The following is an 18,912-nucleotide window of genomic DNA, read 5'->3' on the forward strand; positions in this document are numbered from 1 at the left end:
CGGTTGTGGACTTTCCATTACCGTAACTCCGCAACCAATTGTGCTTCATGTAAATTCAAACGTCTGAAAGCAGAGACTCTTAAAGGACTGAGCACATTATAGACCATTACAGCTCGCCGAGACTTTTTATCTTTTTTTAGCCATAAAAATCATGTTAAAGGAAGTATCAGCGTGTACTTTTGCCTTTTTTTTTCACACAACTACCTCTATTTTACACATCCATCCTTATTTTTCCTTTGACGCATCAAATAACTGACTGGGAGAATCTCGGCGGCACCTGCGCTCTGATTGGTCGTCTTCGAGGGACGACGTAAACACATGACCGTAATGACAGTAACATATTTAAAGAGCCCCATGCCTCTGCTTTGAAACGGCGCTTTTTGAAGATTTACATGAAGCACAATCGGTTGCGGAGTTACGGTAATGGAAAGTCCACTATAGAGTTAAAATCTGAACAATACATAAATAACAGAACACAGTAAGTAAGTAGTAGTAGTTAGTTAAGTAGTTAGTTTGGATTGAGTCATATTTCAGCCTTCTACAGCTCAAATCTCATTGTAGAACAGAAAAATAACCAACATTTCCACATTAGCACAAAGAAAAAAATCCCCCTGATAAATATTGACCCCAAAAATGATTGTCCCATATGTACTGCACGATAAGTCGATATAGTAATTATCATGACAGTCCGATACAGAGCAATAGTACGACTAGTAAGTACTCCATTTTCTTTCTATATTCTGTTGTCCATCATTCTTATTTTAAGTCCTTGTATTGTTTAGGGCTGGTTGAGCTAACATTTAAAGTTCTGTACTAGCTGTGACGGTAATAAATCATCCTGTTTTCACTAATTTTGTCGCAGTAGTAGTATAGAGTGTTGTAGTAAACGCAGATGAAAATACTTTACTTTTATAACTACTTCCTGTACCTCACTGGTAGTACGGGTAATTGTTCAGACGTAAAAGAATGTAAACTGATCATACAAACTGAATTGGGACTCATTTCACAACAGAGCAAAGTGGAGTCGTGACAGTGAAGATATTAACAATTAGCATGCTAACCACACACTTCCTGACAATAAAACGCGTCCTGACAAGATACAGAAAGCACACAGCCGATGTATTTTGACCTTTAGAGCAGCTTAAACAATATTTACTTGTACTGGCACGACAAATTTTGCTGAAATGCGCGGGAAAAATCAGGTATAGCAGCTTTAGTTGTATAAAATGGGTCGGTACAGTACATTACATTATCTTGCGTATTCACTATGTTTCCATATTTTGCTGTGTACTTGTATATGTTCTGTTTATATATTTGTTTCTTTAAAATGCCAGTGTTCTGAAGTGGTATTTGCAGAAGCTTAAAGCAACACTATGATTTAAATGACCTGTAAAACATAGTCAATATACGTGATAATGTCAGTGACAGTGAGAATGCATTGGTTTTGTTGCATGGAAATAAGAGTTTTTTTTTATATTTACACACATTTTAGTTGACCTATACTGCAACCACTATCCATTGTACTATGAACTATTGGTCTTAATCTACTTCTGATGGACAAAACATATAAATATCACGATTGTATTGCTGTATAAACTTTGAAAATACCTCTAATCTCTAAAAAGGACCTGGTAAAAACAGTAAAACTAAACATTTTCCAACACGATTTCTTAATAATTTGTTCTGTTTTTGTTTGGACACGTTGAGTTTGGTGATACCCAAGGAAAAGACTCTGTGTAGACCATAGACTGTATATGTAAACGGACATAGCTAACCTGCTAGCCGCCGCGTTGCAAGTAGGAAGTGAGCATAGACGCACTTCCGGCTGGTTTTGAAATGTTCGTATTAACCCGCTCTACATGATCCTGTTTTTATTTATTTCGCTATTTTGTCTGTAAACCAAGATATGAACATTAATAACAGACAAATCAGGCGCCGTGTTTCCCTGAGGTTGCTCCCGGTAGCGTTAGCAACAGGTTTGATTGACAGCGTTGCTAACACGGCTCGAAATTCGCCGCTATAACTCCTCTAGCCTCGATTAGCTTCATTTGACGGGAGCCGAACGCTATGGGTGACGTCGCACTCCCTTCGTCCACTTGTGCCTTATTGTTGTGTGATTGATTTATCCAGCTGCGACTGGCTGAATGTCTTTCCCCGCTCTTCACCCTCATTTCACCTCCGCTCAAACTCCTGCAGATAAAAATGTAATAATAACACAACCTTCTGTTCTGTTTCTAGGTTGACAGTCCGAGCTGAATGCCCCATGCATTTGGAGGACTTCCCAATGGACGCCCACGCCTGCCCGCTCAAGTTTGGCAGCTGTAAGTGGCCGATATATCATCCACACACAAGTACAGAACACTGGGAACGTCAGTGATTAGTTAATTAATGGAAGGGAATGGAATGTTCCACAGTATTACCAGTATTGGATTAAACGTATCTATCTCCATGTGCGAGAGACTGTTTACTACAAGAACCTATATTTGAGCTACATTGAAGATTAATGCCATGCTATGGAATTTCCAGGCAACTTTAAAGAGGAGGTATTATGCAAAATGTACTTTTTTGAGCATAAAAAACATGTGTGAAGAGGTTTTAGATTATATCCAGGCATGTTTCAGTAATTTAGGAATCTCTCCACGACCGTATTCAAACCCTCCTCATGGTTAACAGTACAATTCTTCATAAATTTACAAAAACATGATACAAAACTGTGATGTGCAGTAGTTTTATTAGTGAGATGCAGCTGATTTTGTTGTGATAGCGCTCTGAAGGGGAAGTAACGTAGCGCAGGAAGCAACGGGAAGGGTGTCAAAAACAAAACTGAAACTTCTAAATCATGTTAATACGTTGTTTTTTGGTGAATTTAGCATTTTCAAAACAACAAAAGGAAACATAGCAGCTCCACAATTTGAAGGTCTGCTGCTTATTTGCATAAATGAATGAATGTCTGTAATTCTTCAGTCGTCCAGGTCTGATCCACAGCAAAAGACGAAGTTTAAAACTGTCAACTGGACAAATCGTTGTAGGAGTAAAGACGTTTCGCCGCTTCTTCAGTTCTGGTCAGATTACCGCTGGACACTGCCTTATATCTGTCTGAAGGGAGGGGCTAACTACACTGAAACTGTAAACAGCTGTTGTCTCCAGTTTCATCTTAAACTACCCTATTCAACCTTTAACAACCCTGCTATTGTTCTCTTTGTTTTGGGTCTGAGGATAGAGTTGAAGATCGGTGAGAGATTATGTCTCAGGCTCCCATTTCTGTTTAAGGAAGGATGGTTTTTCCTAACAAAAATAGCTTCTTTAACTCCCCTCTCAAACCATTTCTTTTCTGTGGCTCAGATCTGAACCTCACTATCTTCAAAGGAGTGGTTAGTGGTTTTGAGATGGAGATGGACAGCAGACTGGGGTCCTGAGCTGCTCTCACTCCGGTTTTGGTACATCCTCTTATGGGGTGGTGTTTAGTTAAAGGTTGAATAGGGTAATTTAAGATGAAACCGGAGACAGTTATTCAGTTATCTCCTCCCTTCAGGCAGATATAAGACAGTATCAACGAGTAACATGACCAGAACTGAAGAAGCAGCTTGGACGAGCAGCAAAACGTCTTCACTCTTACAACGATTTGTCCAGTTGACAGATTTAAACTTCGTCTTTTGCCATAAATTAATGAATGAAGTTCCATTGACCATAATATTCCACGTTGCAGTGTAAAACGCATTTATGTCCATGGAGAATGTGCCAAAGTCCAGTTTTAACTTTTCACGGAATCAGGTGTTGTGCAACCGCCTTTTTCTCGCAGGAATTCGCCAACAAAAGTTTGCTATCAGTACATCCCCACGTCCACACGACACCATTCCCACTGACACTCACAAGCGACCGATGACTCTGCCCCCTCCACCTCTCCCTCACCAGCTGCCCTGACGTTACGAGGCAGCAGGGTAACAGATGTTCCCCCCAAAGGATGTATCCGCTAAACGCCTCCAGAGCGAGCAGGTTCTACCCCCGTTTCAGACCCCAGCGGGCCCAGAAAGACCCCAAAAACAGACCCGGAACAGACCCAGAAACTGTTCCAAAAAAGATGGTGGCAGGCGGTGATCAGACAGTGTTTATCCTGGGGGCTCGGCGTGACGTCACACCAGCTGCTCGCCACTGCTGACAGCTACAGAGCAATGTGGCGTTTAAAGGAAGCACGGCCCAGACAGATTTTCAGATTTCAGATTTAGCAACGCCACCATTCAGAGGGACACGCTTATTTTTTGTCATTGAAAAACCGGGAATCGTAATAGCCACGCGATTAAAGATGAAGTATCTAACTTTCACGCAGTATAAATGTAGATGGACGGAGCAGAAAGTTGAGAGCGGTGTTGTACGCTGAAGTCTTCGAGCTGGTCGTAGGAAGCTGGGTCAGAGGCGGAGGTGTTTGTACCGGTCGTGGAGAGCTGGGTCAGAGGCGGAGGTGCAGAGTAGTTCCAAAGAGCAAAACGAAAAACAACCAGCTGAGCACAGAGATCGTACGTACAAAAACTAGACTGAGCCAAGTGGAACTGTACCACGGGGGGATACACGGACGAGTGTCGGATCCTCGGGCCCTTTGTGCTCCACAGGTGTAGCTTGGGCGGTGCCAGAGTCTCCGCCCAGCTCCAGGTTCAGACACAGAAGGAAGGGGGGAAAGACAGCACAGAAACACAGGGACAGACTGGGATCTTGACACTAACTGGGCCGTAGATCTCACAAACCCTTTGGTAGATCATTGATATTTACATGATGATCAGTTTTTGGACACATTTTGGACTCATTTACTGAGCACAGCTTTTTGCAACGTTTAACTGTTTAATGAGTAAAGTTCTGAATAAAAACACTGATCTAAAATACTGCGTAAATTGCATAAAAAGGCAAGTCAAGTTTATTTGTATAGCATAAATGGTACAAAAGTAATTCAAAGTGCTTTACAGAATAAGAAAGACGTTAAAATCACACAAATCTAAATATAAATAATCACAAATAATCATCATAAAATTACCATTAAAAGAGAAAAGCGCATGATGATTTATGAGGAATTACTTTGTGTACGAATTGTGCTGTACAAATAAACTCGCTTTGCCTAAAATGACAATACAACAAATCAAAACATAAATATGCATCATAAAAAAGTGAACTAAACATAAACGTTAGCTAGCATTAACTCTGAGTAGTATTTTACTGCACATTTCCAGTACTCTTCCTCCAAATGCATGTGCGTATATTAATAACCGAGCCCAGGCTGAACATATTCACCTGCCACACTGTTAAAAGTAAGATTAACTCTGCCATTTTCACCGATCATTCCTATTACAATATGTCGCCATAGTTATGCCGTTTCACACAAAGAGAAAATTGGGTGACTTCCCTACGGAGACAGCGAGATAGAATACAAACGCTGGAAGCTCTTGAATAGGGAGTGAGAGAAAAAGATGATAAAGGACCGGAGTGGAATGGAGGGAAAATGGCATGGATCTATGAATACGCCGCTGCCACTCCGTCTCAGCAGGACAGAGAGCACAGAGCCCTTTTTACAGACTGAACTCACTGCCTAAATATTTCAGCTCCTCTGCCTCTGCTGCAGTGTGCTCCAGACCATGCTCCTCTGCAGTGGTCCTGACACTGCAGCTCACGACAGGTTGAGTCGCCACGGGAACGGGAGGAAAAAAAAAAAAAAAAAGAAAAAAAACTTGGCTGCTTTAACATGTACATGACAGGTTAGGTTACGCAGTTCACTACATAAAGCGTAGTCAAAGTGTTTATATTTAAGATTTGACTGAAAATCGCGTTCTAAAAATAACCCGCGATAGACGTAATCCGCGAAGTAGCTATATTTTTGTTTGTTTTGCAGCTGTGAAACCCCCTCACCACACACTTTATACACTTTTCTCAGACAGACAAGTGTGTTTTCTTGAGTATTAGTTACGTTTTTACACATAAAGTCACATATATTTTTGGCATTTTTTACAATTGAATATGTTTCTAGGGAGTGAGTTGGTGTTTGGAGTGGCCTGGTTTATAATTATTGGATTAAAATTAAACATATATATGATTTAAAATGATAATACAGAAATGCGTTAAAAGGGCCTGCACGCTTTTCCTCAAAAAACAGAATCAAAAGAGTAACTACAGCATTCAATATAAATTAAAATCATCTTTAAAAGTACAGTGGTCCCTCGTTTATCGCGGGGGGTTACGTTCTAAAAATAACCCGCGAAGTATCAGCTTTATTTTTTACAGTTATTCTATATGTTTTTTGCTGTAAAACCCCTCACCACACACTTTATACACTTTTCTCACACAGGCGTTAACATTTTCTCTCATTTCTCTCTCGTTTAAACTCTCTCAAAGTTCAAACCTTCGTAGCTTGTCTCATGCGCTTTAACGTTATATTATTCTATTAAGATATTTAGTGTCTGCAAGTCCCGATTTGAAGAATGAGTAAATGCGGCGGGACATGGGAACAGCCTTTTGGGAAGATTGTGATGAAAGAGGTAGAGGTAACATTAGTGACAAAGGGGGAATAAAACTATTAATTACTCGATTGAACAGAGAAGGAAACACTGTGACAGGAGGAGACAGCACAAGCAGGAGACCTCATTTTCAGATGTTTTTTTTCCTGTCTTTTCTCCAGCGCTGCACAATTTGGGGAATTAAAAAGAAAAATGTAATTGCAATTTTTTCAGAGAAGTGTTTTGTGATTTGAAAGGACACAAGGCTGCAGTTTTTTTGAAGTATCATAATTTCCTCATAAAAAAAAAAAAAAAAAAAAAAAAAAAGGTTTATTCTGCATGAAACATTTAACCCTGAAGTTTAGATCTGGAATGTGTTTTTTGTATTATCTTTTATTAATATTTGTATTGTTAATTCTTTTGGACAAGTTTAAAATGTAAACGTTGAACAAAATACTGTATTAAAACATAAATGGTCAAATTTTTTTATATTGCGCACCAAAACACCAAAAAGCGGTTTACGTCAAGAAACTACACAGACACGAAAGCGGGATATGAACCGCTAACCTTCGGATCAGTGGGCAAACACTCGACCAACTGAGCTGTTGACACTCAGTTCAGTTTTATTTTTGTAAAGCCCAAAATCACAACAGCGGTCGCCTCTTAGGGCTGAACGTGAGGATTAATTTAACCAACAGAAAGTTAGAAAATCAACAATGAAACAGAAACAGACGAGCAACAGAAAACAAGCAAAAGGAGAAGTGTCCCACAGCGCCCCCTGTCCTTAGACCTTCAATCTAACTACAATCCCAAATTGTTCAGCCCTAGAAGCTAAAATATGTTTGTAAAGGTCCAATCTACAGGTACAACTTGATATTTCTATAAGACTGGAGACGAACTTCTACCGCTGAAATAATTTGAGCTTTTAGAGTTCGATAATTGCGCCGACTTAATCGCAAACGCAAACTTTTAACGGTATCGCAATGTGTTCCAGAAATAGTATTGGTGCTTTTCAGATTCTTGAATGTGACGATATCAAACTCTTAAACTGAGGGCAAGAGACAATTAAGCTAGTTTTTCTTTCTGTTTTTCCTTCTTTTTTAATAAATTCAACTTAAACGTATGTATTGATGTATAAAAGATGTATAAAGATGTATAAAGTTCACATCTATTCAATTGTACCACCTTAAAAGACCTGATTTTTAGAGTCTTATAAACGTGAAAAACAGAAATAGCTCATCTTAAACTATTACAGTGGTCCAAAGTTTTTCCTCAATTATCTTTTTTTTAAATATTTTTTATTGATTTTGCGTTACAAGATATGCATACAGTGTACGATCGACGCACATCCTTTTTTAAAATAAATTAAATAAGCTGAATAATGACAAATCTAAGTAGCAGAACCAAAAAAACAAGAACAGTGACATTTAAATACAATGAGATCTTATTGGTTTTACAAAAATCCAGCCAGTCTTTCCATATATTCTCAAATTTCTCTGTTTCTAATCTTAAAGTATAAGTCAGTTTCTCCATAACATAAATATCTCACGTCACATCGACCCAGTTTTCCATTTTTTGAGCCTCTGCCTTTAACCATTTCCTAGTGTAATACAGTTTTTAGCTACTTTTTCTATTGATTACATTGTACTTTGCCATGAAATATCCAAAACCTGAGCATTTCTATAACAGACTAGACCAAAGAACTCACTTTATTCCCAAACTAAATCCGTCTTTTAACAATATTCCTCTCGCTGGCCCCGTCTGTATTAAATATAATTGGCCCATAGAATATTGTGACGTCATCTGAAGCCCAGCAGTAGACGCAGTATAACAGATGGCTCTTTCACTTCACAGATGCGTACACTCGCGCCGAGGTGGTCTACGTGTGGACCAGGGGAGCGGCCCAGTCTGTGGTGGTGGCGGAAGATGGATCCAGATTGAACCAGTACGATCTCATGGGCCAGAGCGTGGACTCCGGCGTGGTCCAGTCCAGCACAGGTGAGGAGCGTTGATTAATTGGTTATTTTATGAATTCTGAGCGCGGGCAAAGTTTTGTGGGTCAGTTTATGCTAGAAATGGTATATAAGCCGTATATAAAGGCTTATCGTCTCGGGTCATATCGAGGTTGTTGTTTTGAAGACGTGGTAAAAGGTTTGTGTGTTTCTTATGTATTGGAAAAATAGGTGATCTGAAATATTAACTTTGTGAATATGGACACACAAAAATAAATAAAAAATGGTAAAAGCCAGGGGTCAACAACCACCGGCATGGGGCCCAAAACAGGGCTGTGGGCCATTTGGAAAAGCCCCCAAAGGACAAAATTATATGATGTATAAAATTTTTTTTAAAAAGCCAAAAAAAAGATTCATTGTTGTATGCATTTATTATTATTTTTATTTTACTTTAATTTATTTTTATTCGATTTTTTTTATTATTATTAATTTATTTTAATTCAATTTTTTATTAGTATTATTTTATTTTAATTTATTTTAATTCAATTTTTTATTAGTATTATTTTTATTTTTATTCGATTTTTTATTATTATTATTTTTTATTATTATATGCATTTATTATTGCTGTCCAACAGGTCCCTAAAAAAAAACACACACAAAAAAAAAAATATTATGTTTATTACTGTCCTTACAAGAAAAAAATATATGGGCCTGCTGGTATAAGCAATTAAATCTTTCAATAAATAAATAAAAAATGAAGAAACTATTTCCAAAATGTACAAGATTTACAACAACATTTATTGTTTTAGGCTCAGAAAATACATATTGGTGAATGATGATGCTAATCCAGAGGTTAACAGTTATTTTTTTATTCAATTACAGTGTGTCTGTGTATCCCTCGTTCGTTGAAGTCGGGTTGTTCTGCAGTTGAGGAAGTCTCCTTTGTAAATCTCTACATTATCCCCAAATCCTTCCCAGTTTTGTCACGAATACCCAAGTAATTTAGTCTATAACCTCACAAGTACCAGGCAATGTCCCAGATACACTTTGTCCCATGGGCCAGTTGAGTTTCCCTTAGTCGTTTGCCCCATTAATGCACTACCTGCAAAACGAGTATGAAACGAATGACCTGTTTGCCAAAAGGACATCCTAAAATCACTTAATACACCTTTTTATGTGTGTAACCTAAGATCGTAGTGAAAATCTGATTATTGTTGGCAATGTTTTCATTCAGGAACAGTTATATTGTCCATCTCTGTTGCGCTAAAAAGGTTGATATATCAAGTAATAATAATAACAACACAAGAATATTTATAATTAATGAAAAAGTGAAGTAATAAATGTTGTTGCTAGTATTCCAAACACAGATTTAAAGTGATATTTCTGCATTTTTCTGGCCGACAGTTTAGTCTGACACACATTTTAGCGTATTTCTGTCGGACCGCCAACAAAAAAAGTCTTCTCATTACTGCGACGTTTATTTTTTCCGCATCCGTGGATTTCAGAATTATGAAAAACAGCACCGTTGCCATAGCAATTACCAAGTCAAAACAAAATATATCCTTTGAATGGGTAAACGTCCTCTCAGATATTGCCTATAAATGTGAAGACAAAACCTATGAATAATATTGACACACGGAGAAGTCCAATAGTTTTCATAATGCATTGGTTTTATACGGCGCTTTTCCAGAGGCGGCTTTATAATTTTGTGCATGATTCATGATTCACTCGACGCTCTGTGGTGATAAGCTAGCGTCGTAGTCGTCCTGGGGCAGACTGATGGAAGCGAGGCTGCCGATCGTCGCCACTCATACCGGCGTTCACTCATACCACGCGATGTCGGCGAAGTCCCTTACCTAAAGACGCAATAACTGAATGTTTTTTGCTGCTAGCGTCGTGTTTTTTTTGCTCACGTCGTGCGGTTTTGTTCTCAGGAGAGTACGTGGTGATGACGACCCACTTCCACCTGAAGAGGAAAATTGGCTACTTTGTGATCCAGACGTACCTGCCCTGCATCATGACCGTGATCCTGTCCCAAGTGTCGTTTTGGCTCAACAGAGAGTCCGTGCCTGCCAGGACTGTGTTCGGTAAGTCCCCCCCCTGCAGTGTCGGGGTTATACTGGTGTCAAATGAATGAACATCTGGGAGAAAGAAATGAGAACGAACATTGTGGAATTTTAAAGCTTTTATGTCATGTCCATCCAGTCCTTTAGTCCAGTGGTATCCAACTTTTGATCTCGAACTTTGACCACGCCCAACATCGTCTGCCTGTGTTTCTTTAGTACTGTATTTTCTGGACTATAAGTTGCATGTTTTTCACAGTTTGTCCGGGGGTGCGACTTATACTCAGACGCGACTTATATGTGAAATTACTAAAATATATAATTTCACATGTTTGTTCTGCGTGAGGGCACTTTAGGCTTGTGCATTAGTACTACAATCTACTCCTCCTGTACCATTGAAAATCTTTTATTTCAGCATTATGGTTTTTTAAAAGACTTGCATCATGTCGCTGAATAAATATAAATGTGTTATGTTAGCGTGCTGTACTGTTAAAAATGCGACTTATATATGTTTTTTCCTTCATTATTATGCTTTTTTTTTGACTGGTGTGACTTATACTTACCATATTTTCCTGACTATAATTCTGTTTACAGTTATATTCCCAACTATGGTTAGATTTTCTTGTTTTAATTACATTTATGACAAAAAAATCCTACAGAAACACATGGATATAACACGTGAAAGAGCATTTTACAATCAAATTCCACTGGAGTTCCTCTAGGTTGGGAAACACAGCCCTCGTCCTGTCAGCGCCGTTCATAAAAATTACTAGTTTTCAACCACTTCCATTACCAATCGTTTTGTAATATTCAGATGTTTTGTTGTGACCTAAAACATAATTTACTAGTGGATTTGAAAGCGAATATTTTCTTAAGATCCTTTTTATTACAGCCGTCCTGCTGAGTACGTTACAATGTTGATCTCAGTCTTTCTCGGGGGTAAATCAGTTTAGTTTGGTGTTTTTTTGCTCAAATAAAAAAAAAAAAAACATTTGAATTTACCGATCCGGCCGCAAAGGTCCAAGACAATGAACAAGCGGAGCCTATTTCAAGCCTAAACAAATAGAGATTCAAATCACTCATGCCAAATCGATACTTAAATCCCTACACATCATGAGGCTGTCAACTTGCTTTAGTCAAACCTTTAACAAAGAGCCCTCTGGATCCAGGCCCTGGGGTAGACGGACAGAATTAAAGCTGCCAATCTGCCGTCGGCCCTCCAACCGCCGCTCAGCCACACGCACCGCTTTCACGCACAAGCATCGGTGAAGTGTTTGCCTAAAGACACAACGATAGTCACATCTTTGCCCCAAAATCAGACGACTCTTGTCCCAGTCTACAAAGAACGGAAATGGCGCGAATGGCGTCTACGAGGTGTTCAACTGCGTCTACTAATTTTGCGTTCGCACTGTCAGACTGTACAACAAACACGACTGAAGTCACTTTACTGAGATTTATTCTGTTTATCTGCTGCACTGTTACTCTTTTGTACATAATAAGAAACATTGTGTTACATTAGAGTCTATTTTTAAGTTTATTTCTAAATTATTTTAAGCTATTTATCTATTATCTTGTTTTATTGCATGTTACCATTTTCCTGCTGTCCTTGAACTGTGCGGTGCAATACTGGAATTTCCCCACTGTGGGACTAATAAAGGCAGATCTTATCTTATCTTATCTTATCTTATCTTAATACTTTGCAACTAGAATTGTTATTATAAACAGCTATCAAATGTATATCTTTTGGCAGACATAGTTAACCGAGATCTCATTTACGCTGATCATTTGATTTTCAGACATACCAAGAACCGCGCTACTCACAAAAAGAAATACACGCCAAACAAATAAACACATACAAGCTCCGGTAGGTTTTGCTTTCACTTTAACATAGAGGAGCAAAACAATAAAACGAACAACTCTGTCTCTTAGTTGAGTGGTTCTGCTTGAGGTTTCTCTTTGTTTCACAGTTTTTTTGTTTTGTTTTTCATTGCCGGGAAGAAAGGTCTAAGGACAAAGGATGTTCTTGGACAGCTTGCTTTTATTTTCTGTTGGTTAATTTGCTTGTCTGTTTCTTTTTCGTTGTTGATTCTCTAACTTTCTGTGGGTTAAATTTATTATTTTAGAAGCGACCGCTGCTGTGATTTTGAGCTTTACGCAAATAAACTGAATTGAACATGAAGTCCACGATGGAGGGACTGTAGTTTGTCATCACTGCTGATTTAAAACACCCGAGTAAACGTCCAGTCACGTCCAGCGCTGTGGATCTTTGAGTGGTCAAGGACAGCTTTTCCTGGCTGCTTCTTACCCCTCGTAGTTGAACGCCTCTCCAAAAGAGCAAAAATGCGCCTTATTTAAGTGGACTGCGATCATCTGAGTAGGAACCAGCTTTTGCAGATGTTTTATTGGACTCTGGGGGACTCAAACTACGACTACGACACCTCAATTGTCGTTCTCAGGTCTAAATGCAGTTTGAAAAATCGGTTTAAGTTGGATTTGGCTAGTTGTGCGGTTTTCCTGGCGTACGTGACTGGAGCTCGGAACACCACTCTTCGAGGCGATGGACTCTTTTCTAACCACTGACGTCTCATTGTCTTGTTATGTATAGCCGCAAAACAAAAACCTCACTATATTACCATAACTACCGGCCACATTTTACATTTTCGCTTGGTTTCGTAACAGATTTGTTTACCTAAATGACTCCATCAACAGACGGACCAAATCTGCTGTTGGAATAAATGTGGAAATTATTTTGATGTGAACAATTGGGATTATGTCCAAGCTACATTTTTGTCTAAAGTGACCAGCTGTTCTGATGTAAAATCCGAGAACGCGATTATAAATTCGCAACCAAAATCAATATTTCCCAATTAGCATACGACATTAAATCGTATTGGCCATTATTAGATCCCGTTCTGTCTGGGGCCTTTGCGGAGCAGACAGACAAACACATGAATCACACAGAGACACTGGCCCTGAGGAGTAGCCACTTAATGACTAATTATCTGATAGGACTTTTGACATTAGTATAATTATATAATCTGGGAAACGCTAACATAAAGCGGACGTAGCGTTTTGTTGCTTCTGTTGCCGCAGGGTTACACGGTTCGTTTACGCAGCTAACGCCAATAAAGTTGATTCTTGTGATTGAAAATGAGCAAAAAGAAACAGATACTGACCACTGACGTAACAATAACAGAAATATTGTGATACAGTATCGTCTAAAGTCTCATAATAGCGTCATGGGTTAGCACAATATATGGAATTACCGTATTTTCCGGGGTATAAATCGCACCGGAGTATAAGTCGCACCAGCCAAAAAATGCATAATAATGAAGAAAAAAAACATATTTCACATATAAATCGCATCTTAGTATAAGTCGCACCTCCGATAACTGTTAAAAAGCACATTTAAATCGTAATTCTTCGGATTACGACAGAAGTTTGGAGCGACAGTATCTTAGCTGATTGAGCGTTTGTCCACTGATCCAAATTTCGGCAGTTTGAATCCCGCTCTCGACATAAACGTCATCGGTTGAGCGGTCAGATCAGACGGGTTGGCGGTGCGATTCCAGCTCCCACAGATGAATGCAATCGTCATGTCCTTGGGCAAGACACTTAACCCACTTTGCCCCCGGTCTCTGCGCACACTGCTGTATAAAAATGGGTGAGCGGTTCCTTGATGTAAATCGCGTTGAGTGCCCCGAAGGTGGAAAAAGCGCTATTTAAAAATGTGACCGTTTACCATGACCCGTGAAAATTTATCAAGGCATTTTTTTTTTTAAAGGAAAAGTAGCATCTTCACAATTACGTTAGCTTCTACAAAATATCGCAATAAATATCCTACGGAGATATAACACTGACCATCATCGTTGAACATTGTACAAATCAAGTTATGTTTACATTACCGTATTTTCCAAAGTATAAGTCACGAAGAAAAAAACACATTTCACTTATAAATAAAGTATTGGTAGTATAAAGTAAAAGTATAAGTCGCACCGTCGGCCAAACTATGAAAAAAAGCGCAACTTATACTCTGGAAAATACGAAAATAATGACATTTTTGATTTACCAACTCAACTCCTGACAAAACCAGCCTTTTTTTTTGTCTCATGTTATTTCTTGATTAGATTTAATACGTCACTGATGCGTCACGGAGTCACAAGAGGCAAGAGTGGAAAATATTTGAGTATAAGTCGCACGAAGAAGAAAAAACATATTTCACATATAAATCACATCTGAGTATAAGTCGCACCCTTGGCCAAACTATGAAAAAAATGTGACTTATACTCCGGAAAATACGAAAATAATTACATTTTCGATTTACCAACATGTTATTTCTTGATTAGATTTAATACGTCACTGATGCGTCACGTAGTCACAAGAGGCAAAAGTGGAAAATATGTTGACCGAGGACGTTTCCTGCGTTCATCAAAGCAACAATCTTTGAGTTAGTTCGCACATGAATCTACCGAATGTTTTCCCACTGCCTTGAACTTGCACCAAACGCCCTTACGGAAACACCGGGCTCGGGACTAAAGGTAGACAATCCTGTTATCGCTATCGTTTTCAGATTTAAAGGTGCACTTGCGTAACGTTTCTATTGGAGTACCTGTCACCTGCTTGTCTCCATGGAGATGTTTTTGCTTCGTTTTCCCACATTATGGCGTTGCGCTGATCTATCTCTATCGAAATCAATGTTGGGTGTTTTTATTGCGCAAAAATATGACCTGGCGTTGCTCGTACTTGTCCCCGAAGATTAATACCGGACTGTGGAACGTTCCGGCTGAAGCAATAATAATAATAATAATAACAACCTCAATGGACACGAGCACCTTCCACGAGACGAGTTAAATAAAAAACTGATTGTAACCACTGGAAACTAGAAAAAAATCCTCATCTGTTGCTTTATATAGCACTCTTTTTTATTCGGCTCCAGCCTTTATCGCGCTCTACACCTCTAATCTACCCGCTGCCGCAAAATTTCCACCACATTCGCAGCTCTCCCCGTGCGAATTCCGATTTACGTGCCTTAAATCCTTAGTAGTTCGACGCCGCGTGAAGCAAACCTCCGTCATGGACAGCGATTCAGCCTGTACACGTTGACACCGCGCGACGCCACGCCTTTATTTGGCTACGTGTGCGTGGTTGTTGTGTGTGTTGGACTGTCACACTTGTGGGCTTACATAATATGGCCTAAAAGGAAATGCTTTTGCTAGTCTGCTGCATGCTCCAAACAGCAGCAGTAGCAGCAATGTCCTTGGATTACCTCGCCCGCCGCTGCCTCCTTATTCTTAGCCAGCTCCCTCCCCTCCTGTGCTCTACATCAGTGCTTCCCAAATAGAGGTGCAGGTTGTGTTGTGTGTGTGTGTGCGTTTGTGTGCGTCTATGGAGGTACTTGTGCGACGTAAGATGTTAATTAGACATTGAATCGCTGACTTAATCTTGGTTTATTCTTCTTTGTTGATTTGTTTTTCTTCTCAAATTTAATTCCTGTGTTTAATCCTTTTTTTCGGTTTGGAAGAGTTGTTTTTGCCCTTTTTTTTTTTAACCATTTTTAGTTTGGGCTTATTTGTTGATAACCAGTTTGGAAGTTAAAGTGGTAAGCTGCTTATGGTGGTACAGTAGTTCAGCTTTGGCAATTTGCTGCTACAAACAAAAATATTTAATTGTTTGTTCGTGTTTGATTCTGCTAGACGTGGGTCTGATCTCCAAAAACATAAACGCAGCATTTTTTTGTTAAAGAGTGAGGAGTTGAAACCAGAATTTTACATATAACTCTGGAAAATGTACCTAGAAAAGAACCAGAAAAGTCTCTCAAAAACTCTCTTCCTGATTTCTTGGCTGATTTCTTTTGATTTTCCCACGATGTTACACAAAGAAAAAATGTGTTTCAGGTGCGCCTTCAAACACATTCAAAGGTCAGTCTCTAATTAACGCAAATGTCGTCAGTAAACCAATCAGAAGCTTCCAAAGACGTGACATCATCTGGGTTTCCTCATATAGTTTAAATGCATATTAATCTCACCAAAAAAAAACTCTTCTCTCATTATTCTGGCATTTAGCAAATAGAAATAATTTTGATAATCGTAGTTGACCTAAAAGTGTAAAAGTTTAGTCTGATTTCATGTCAGACAATGAGGAAAAAAAGCGTATGTGTCCTTTTATATAGTGTATGTAAACTTCTGGTTTCATTTCAAGTAGGCCATTTTGCATCTAAATTATTTAAAAACAATAATTAATAAACATAAAGAACGTGACATGACATAGTTACATACATTTCACCCTGGTTCCATTAGTTTAGATTATTTTTTATACTTTTTCCATGTAGTTGTGGTTTGGGCGTTGACTTCTCTTCACTACATTTTCTGAGACTTTTTTAGTTTAAATCTTGACATAAAGCCCAAGTTTAGTACATTTCACTCACTTTTATGGTTCTCAAAAGTATCAAAAATCTGATACTAATGGGTACTAAAACTAGTATCGAAACTAGATACTCATTTGAGCAAGTATTGATACTAAAAAGGTCACGTTCGCAGGACAGAAATTAACTTTTAGAACGATGTTGAGCTTTAGCAGAACAAGTATAAGACGCAGATACAGTATAAGATATAGGTATAATACAAAAGAAAGTACTACTATTTCAGCAAGTGTTTTTTTTTTATCATTGTGGCATCTGAATCGTCTTGTAAATTTTAGTATCGTGACAAAACTACTCGCATAACAGGGTAAGTCCTATACCTCTCCTTGTCTAGTAGCCCACAGTTCAGCTCAGTTCAATGTAATATCATTATTTTACGTCATTTTTCCTCCATTCCCTTAAAATATCCCATTTTTCCTACACTCCACGCTGCAATTTCTTAATCCAAACCACCATCTTTTGTTGCTGTGCGTTCCAAGGCAGTGTTTTTTTCGACGCTAGCGGCTTCTCCTTGCATCTATGCGGCGCAGCGGGCTTCCTGCGGTGCCTGTCACGTGTCTGCAGAGGAAACCAGGGTGGCCTAGATTAGATTCAAACAACTATCTAGGGCATGTGTGTCCCTCATGTTATCATTGCTGGTGGATTATGCGCGCTAGTAGCCGCCGCGCTAAAGCCAGAGTCTGTCGCCAGCGGTTACCAGCATCCTCCCAACCCTTCATCTTGGCACGCTAGCTAGGTTCGACGTTTGCGTGATTAATACGCGTCATTCGGGACGGGGAATGAATTAGGCTGTTTTTCAAAGGGGTTACGGTGTCACTACGGCCATAAACGATCATTAAAAAGACATAGCACACAATCAACATCTTAATCCAGTGTCGACGAGTCTAAGCCAAAGATTTATTTAGCGTATCAAACCACCGTACATGTGTCATTAGAGTGAAGTAGCGCTTAGGACCGCCCACCAGAGCGTGTACCAAACATGCACCTGTCATATTTCATGGTAATTGTGTAAGTCATCACAGCGTTGACCTTTATGGTAGACGGGCAATTATTTATGAACGATTCGGGAGGTTCACTTGTAACGGTGAGTGATGTGCTGTCGGCGTGTCACTGGTGGGTTGAACGGAGAGACGCTGGCGTTGGGAATAACAGGGCGAGTCGATGGCGGTACTAGTCTGATGTGTAGAAAAAGTTGATGATCTTTACAAATCTAAGAAAGCGAGGGATGTCAGGTCGATGCAAAACTGCAAAACAGCTTTTTTTTCCAGATGTAAATAATAGTTTCTCAAATTATGTAATATTAAATGTGCTAAGTGAGAGCGTCCAGTCAAATGAAGCTAATCGAGGCTAGCAGTTATAGCGGCGAATTTGGAGCCGAGTTTCATATTTTGTATCGGACGAGTATCATAGCAACCAAAGGGCCAATCTGGAGCGAGGATGTTGACAGGCTCGTCGCACAGTTGGTTTAGCAAGGAGCCAGGCGCTTAGCAACGCTGTCAATCAAACCTGTTGCTAATGCTAGCGGGAGTGACTTCAGGGATTTATGGACACAATAGAGAAATAAAAACATCACGATCATGTAGAGCGGGTTAATACGAACATTTTAAGACCAAAATTGTTCAATGTAAAGTGAGTTGAAGTCAGAATCTGGCTAGCGTGTTAGCTTTGTCCAGTCTATAGCTGTAAACGACATTAACTTCTTTTTTTTTTCTTTTTTATGCTTTGACGTAGTTCAATTGTGAGTTTATTCCTCACTTACCTCAGCCTCATACCAATCCAGAACGTCCAGGTTATTCACCACGATGAGTTTATAAGTGCCTTTCACAACTTTCAAAGACCAGAGCGGAGTTTGTTGTAACTCTAAAGCTAACAACGACCAGCACGCTAACTGCGCACTTCCTGATTCTACAATGAAACTCTTTATAATTAGAATCACAAAGTACACAGCAGACCTCAAGCTGCTTAAACAGGATATTTGTACTGTCATAATTCAAATATAGCTCAAATAC

The 18,912-nt window shown here is 39.2% G+C and overlaps 1 protein-coding gene across 3 annotated transcripts in view; it reads left to right on the plus strand.

Annotated features, from left to right (window-relative positions):
• The window catches only part of gabra1 (gamma-aminobutyric acid type A receptor subunit alpha1), an 82,833-nt gene that overhangs the window by 37,208 nt on the left and 26,713 nt on the right, over window positions 1–18,912 (plus strand). For all 3 annotated transcript variants that reach the window (XM_033978607.2, XM_033978608.2, XM_055226397.1), the window contains exons 6-8: window positions 2,239–2,321; window positions 8,325–8,468; window positions 10,357–10,509. In XM_033978607.2, coding sequence (XP_033834498.1) covers window positions 2,239–2,321; window positions 8,325–8,468; window positions 10,357–10,509 — 380 coding nt within the window. The remainder of the gene's footprint in view (window positions 1–2,238; window positions 2,322–8,324; window positions 8,469–10,356; window positions 10,510–18,912) is intronic.

The sequence above is a fragment of the Periophthalmus magnuspinnatus genome, chromosome 14 (genome assembly GCF_009829125.3).
Source record: "Periophthalmus magnuspinnatus isolate fPerMag1 chromosome 14, fPerMag1.2.pri, whole genome shotgun sequence".
Classification (NCBI taxonomy): domain Eukaryota; kingdom Metazoa; phylum Chordata; class Actinopteri; order Gobiiformes; family Gobiidae; genus Periophthalmus; species Periophthalmus magnuspinnatus.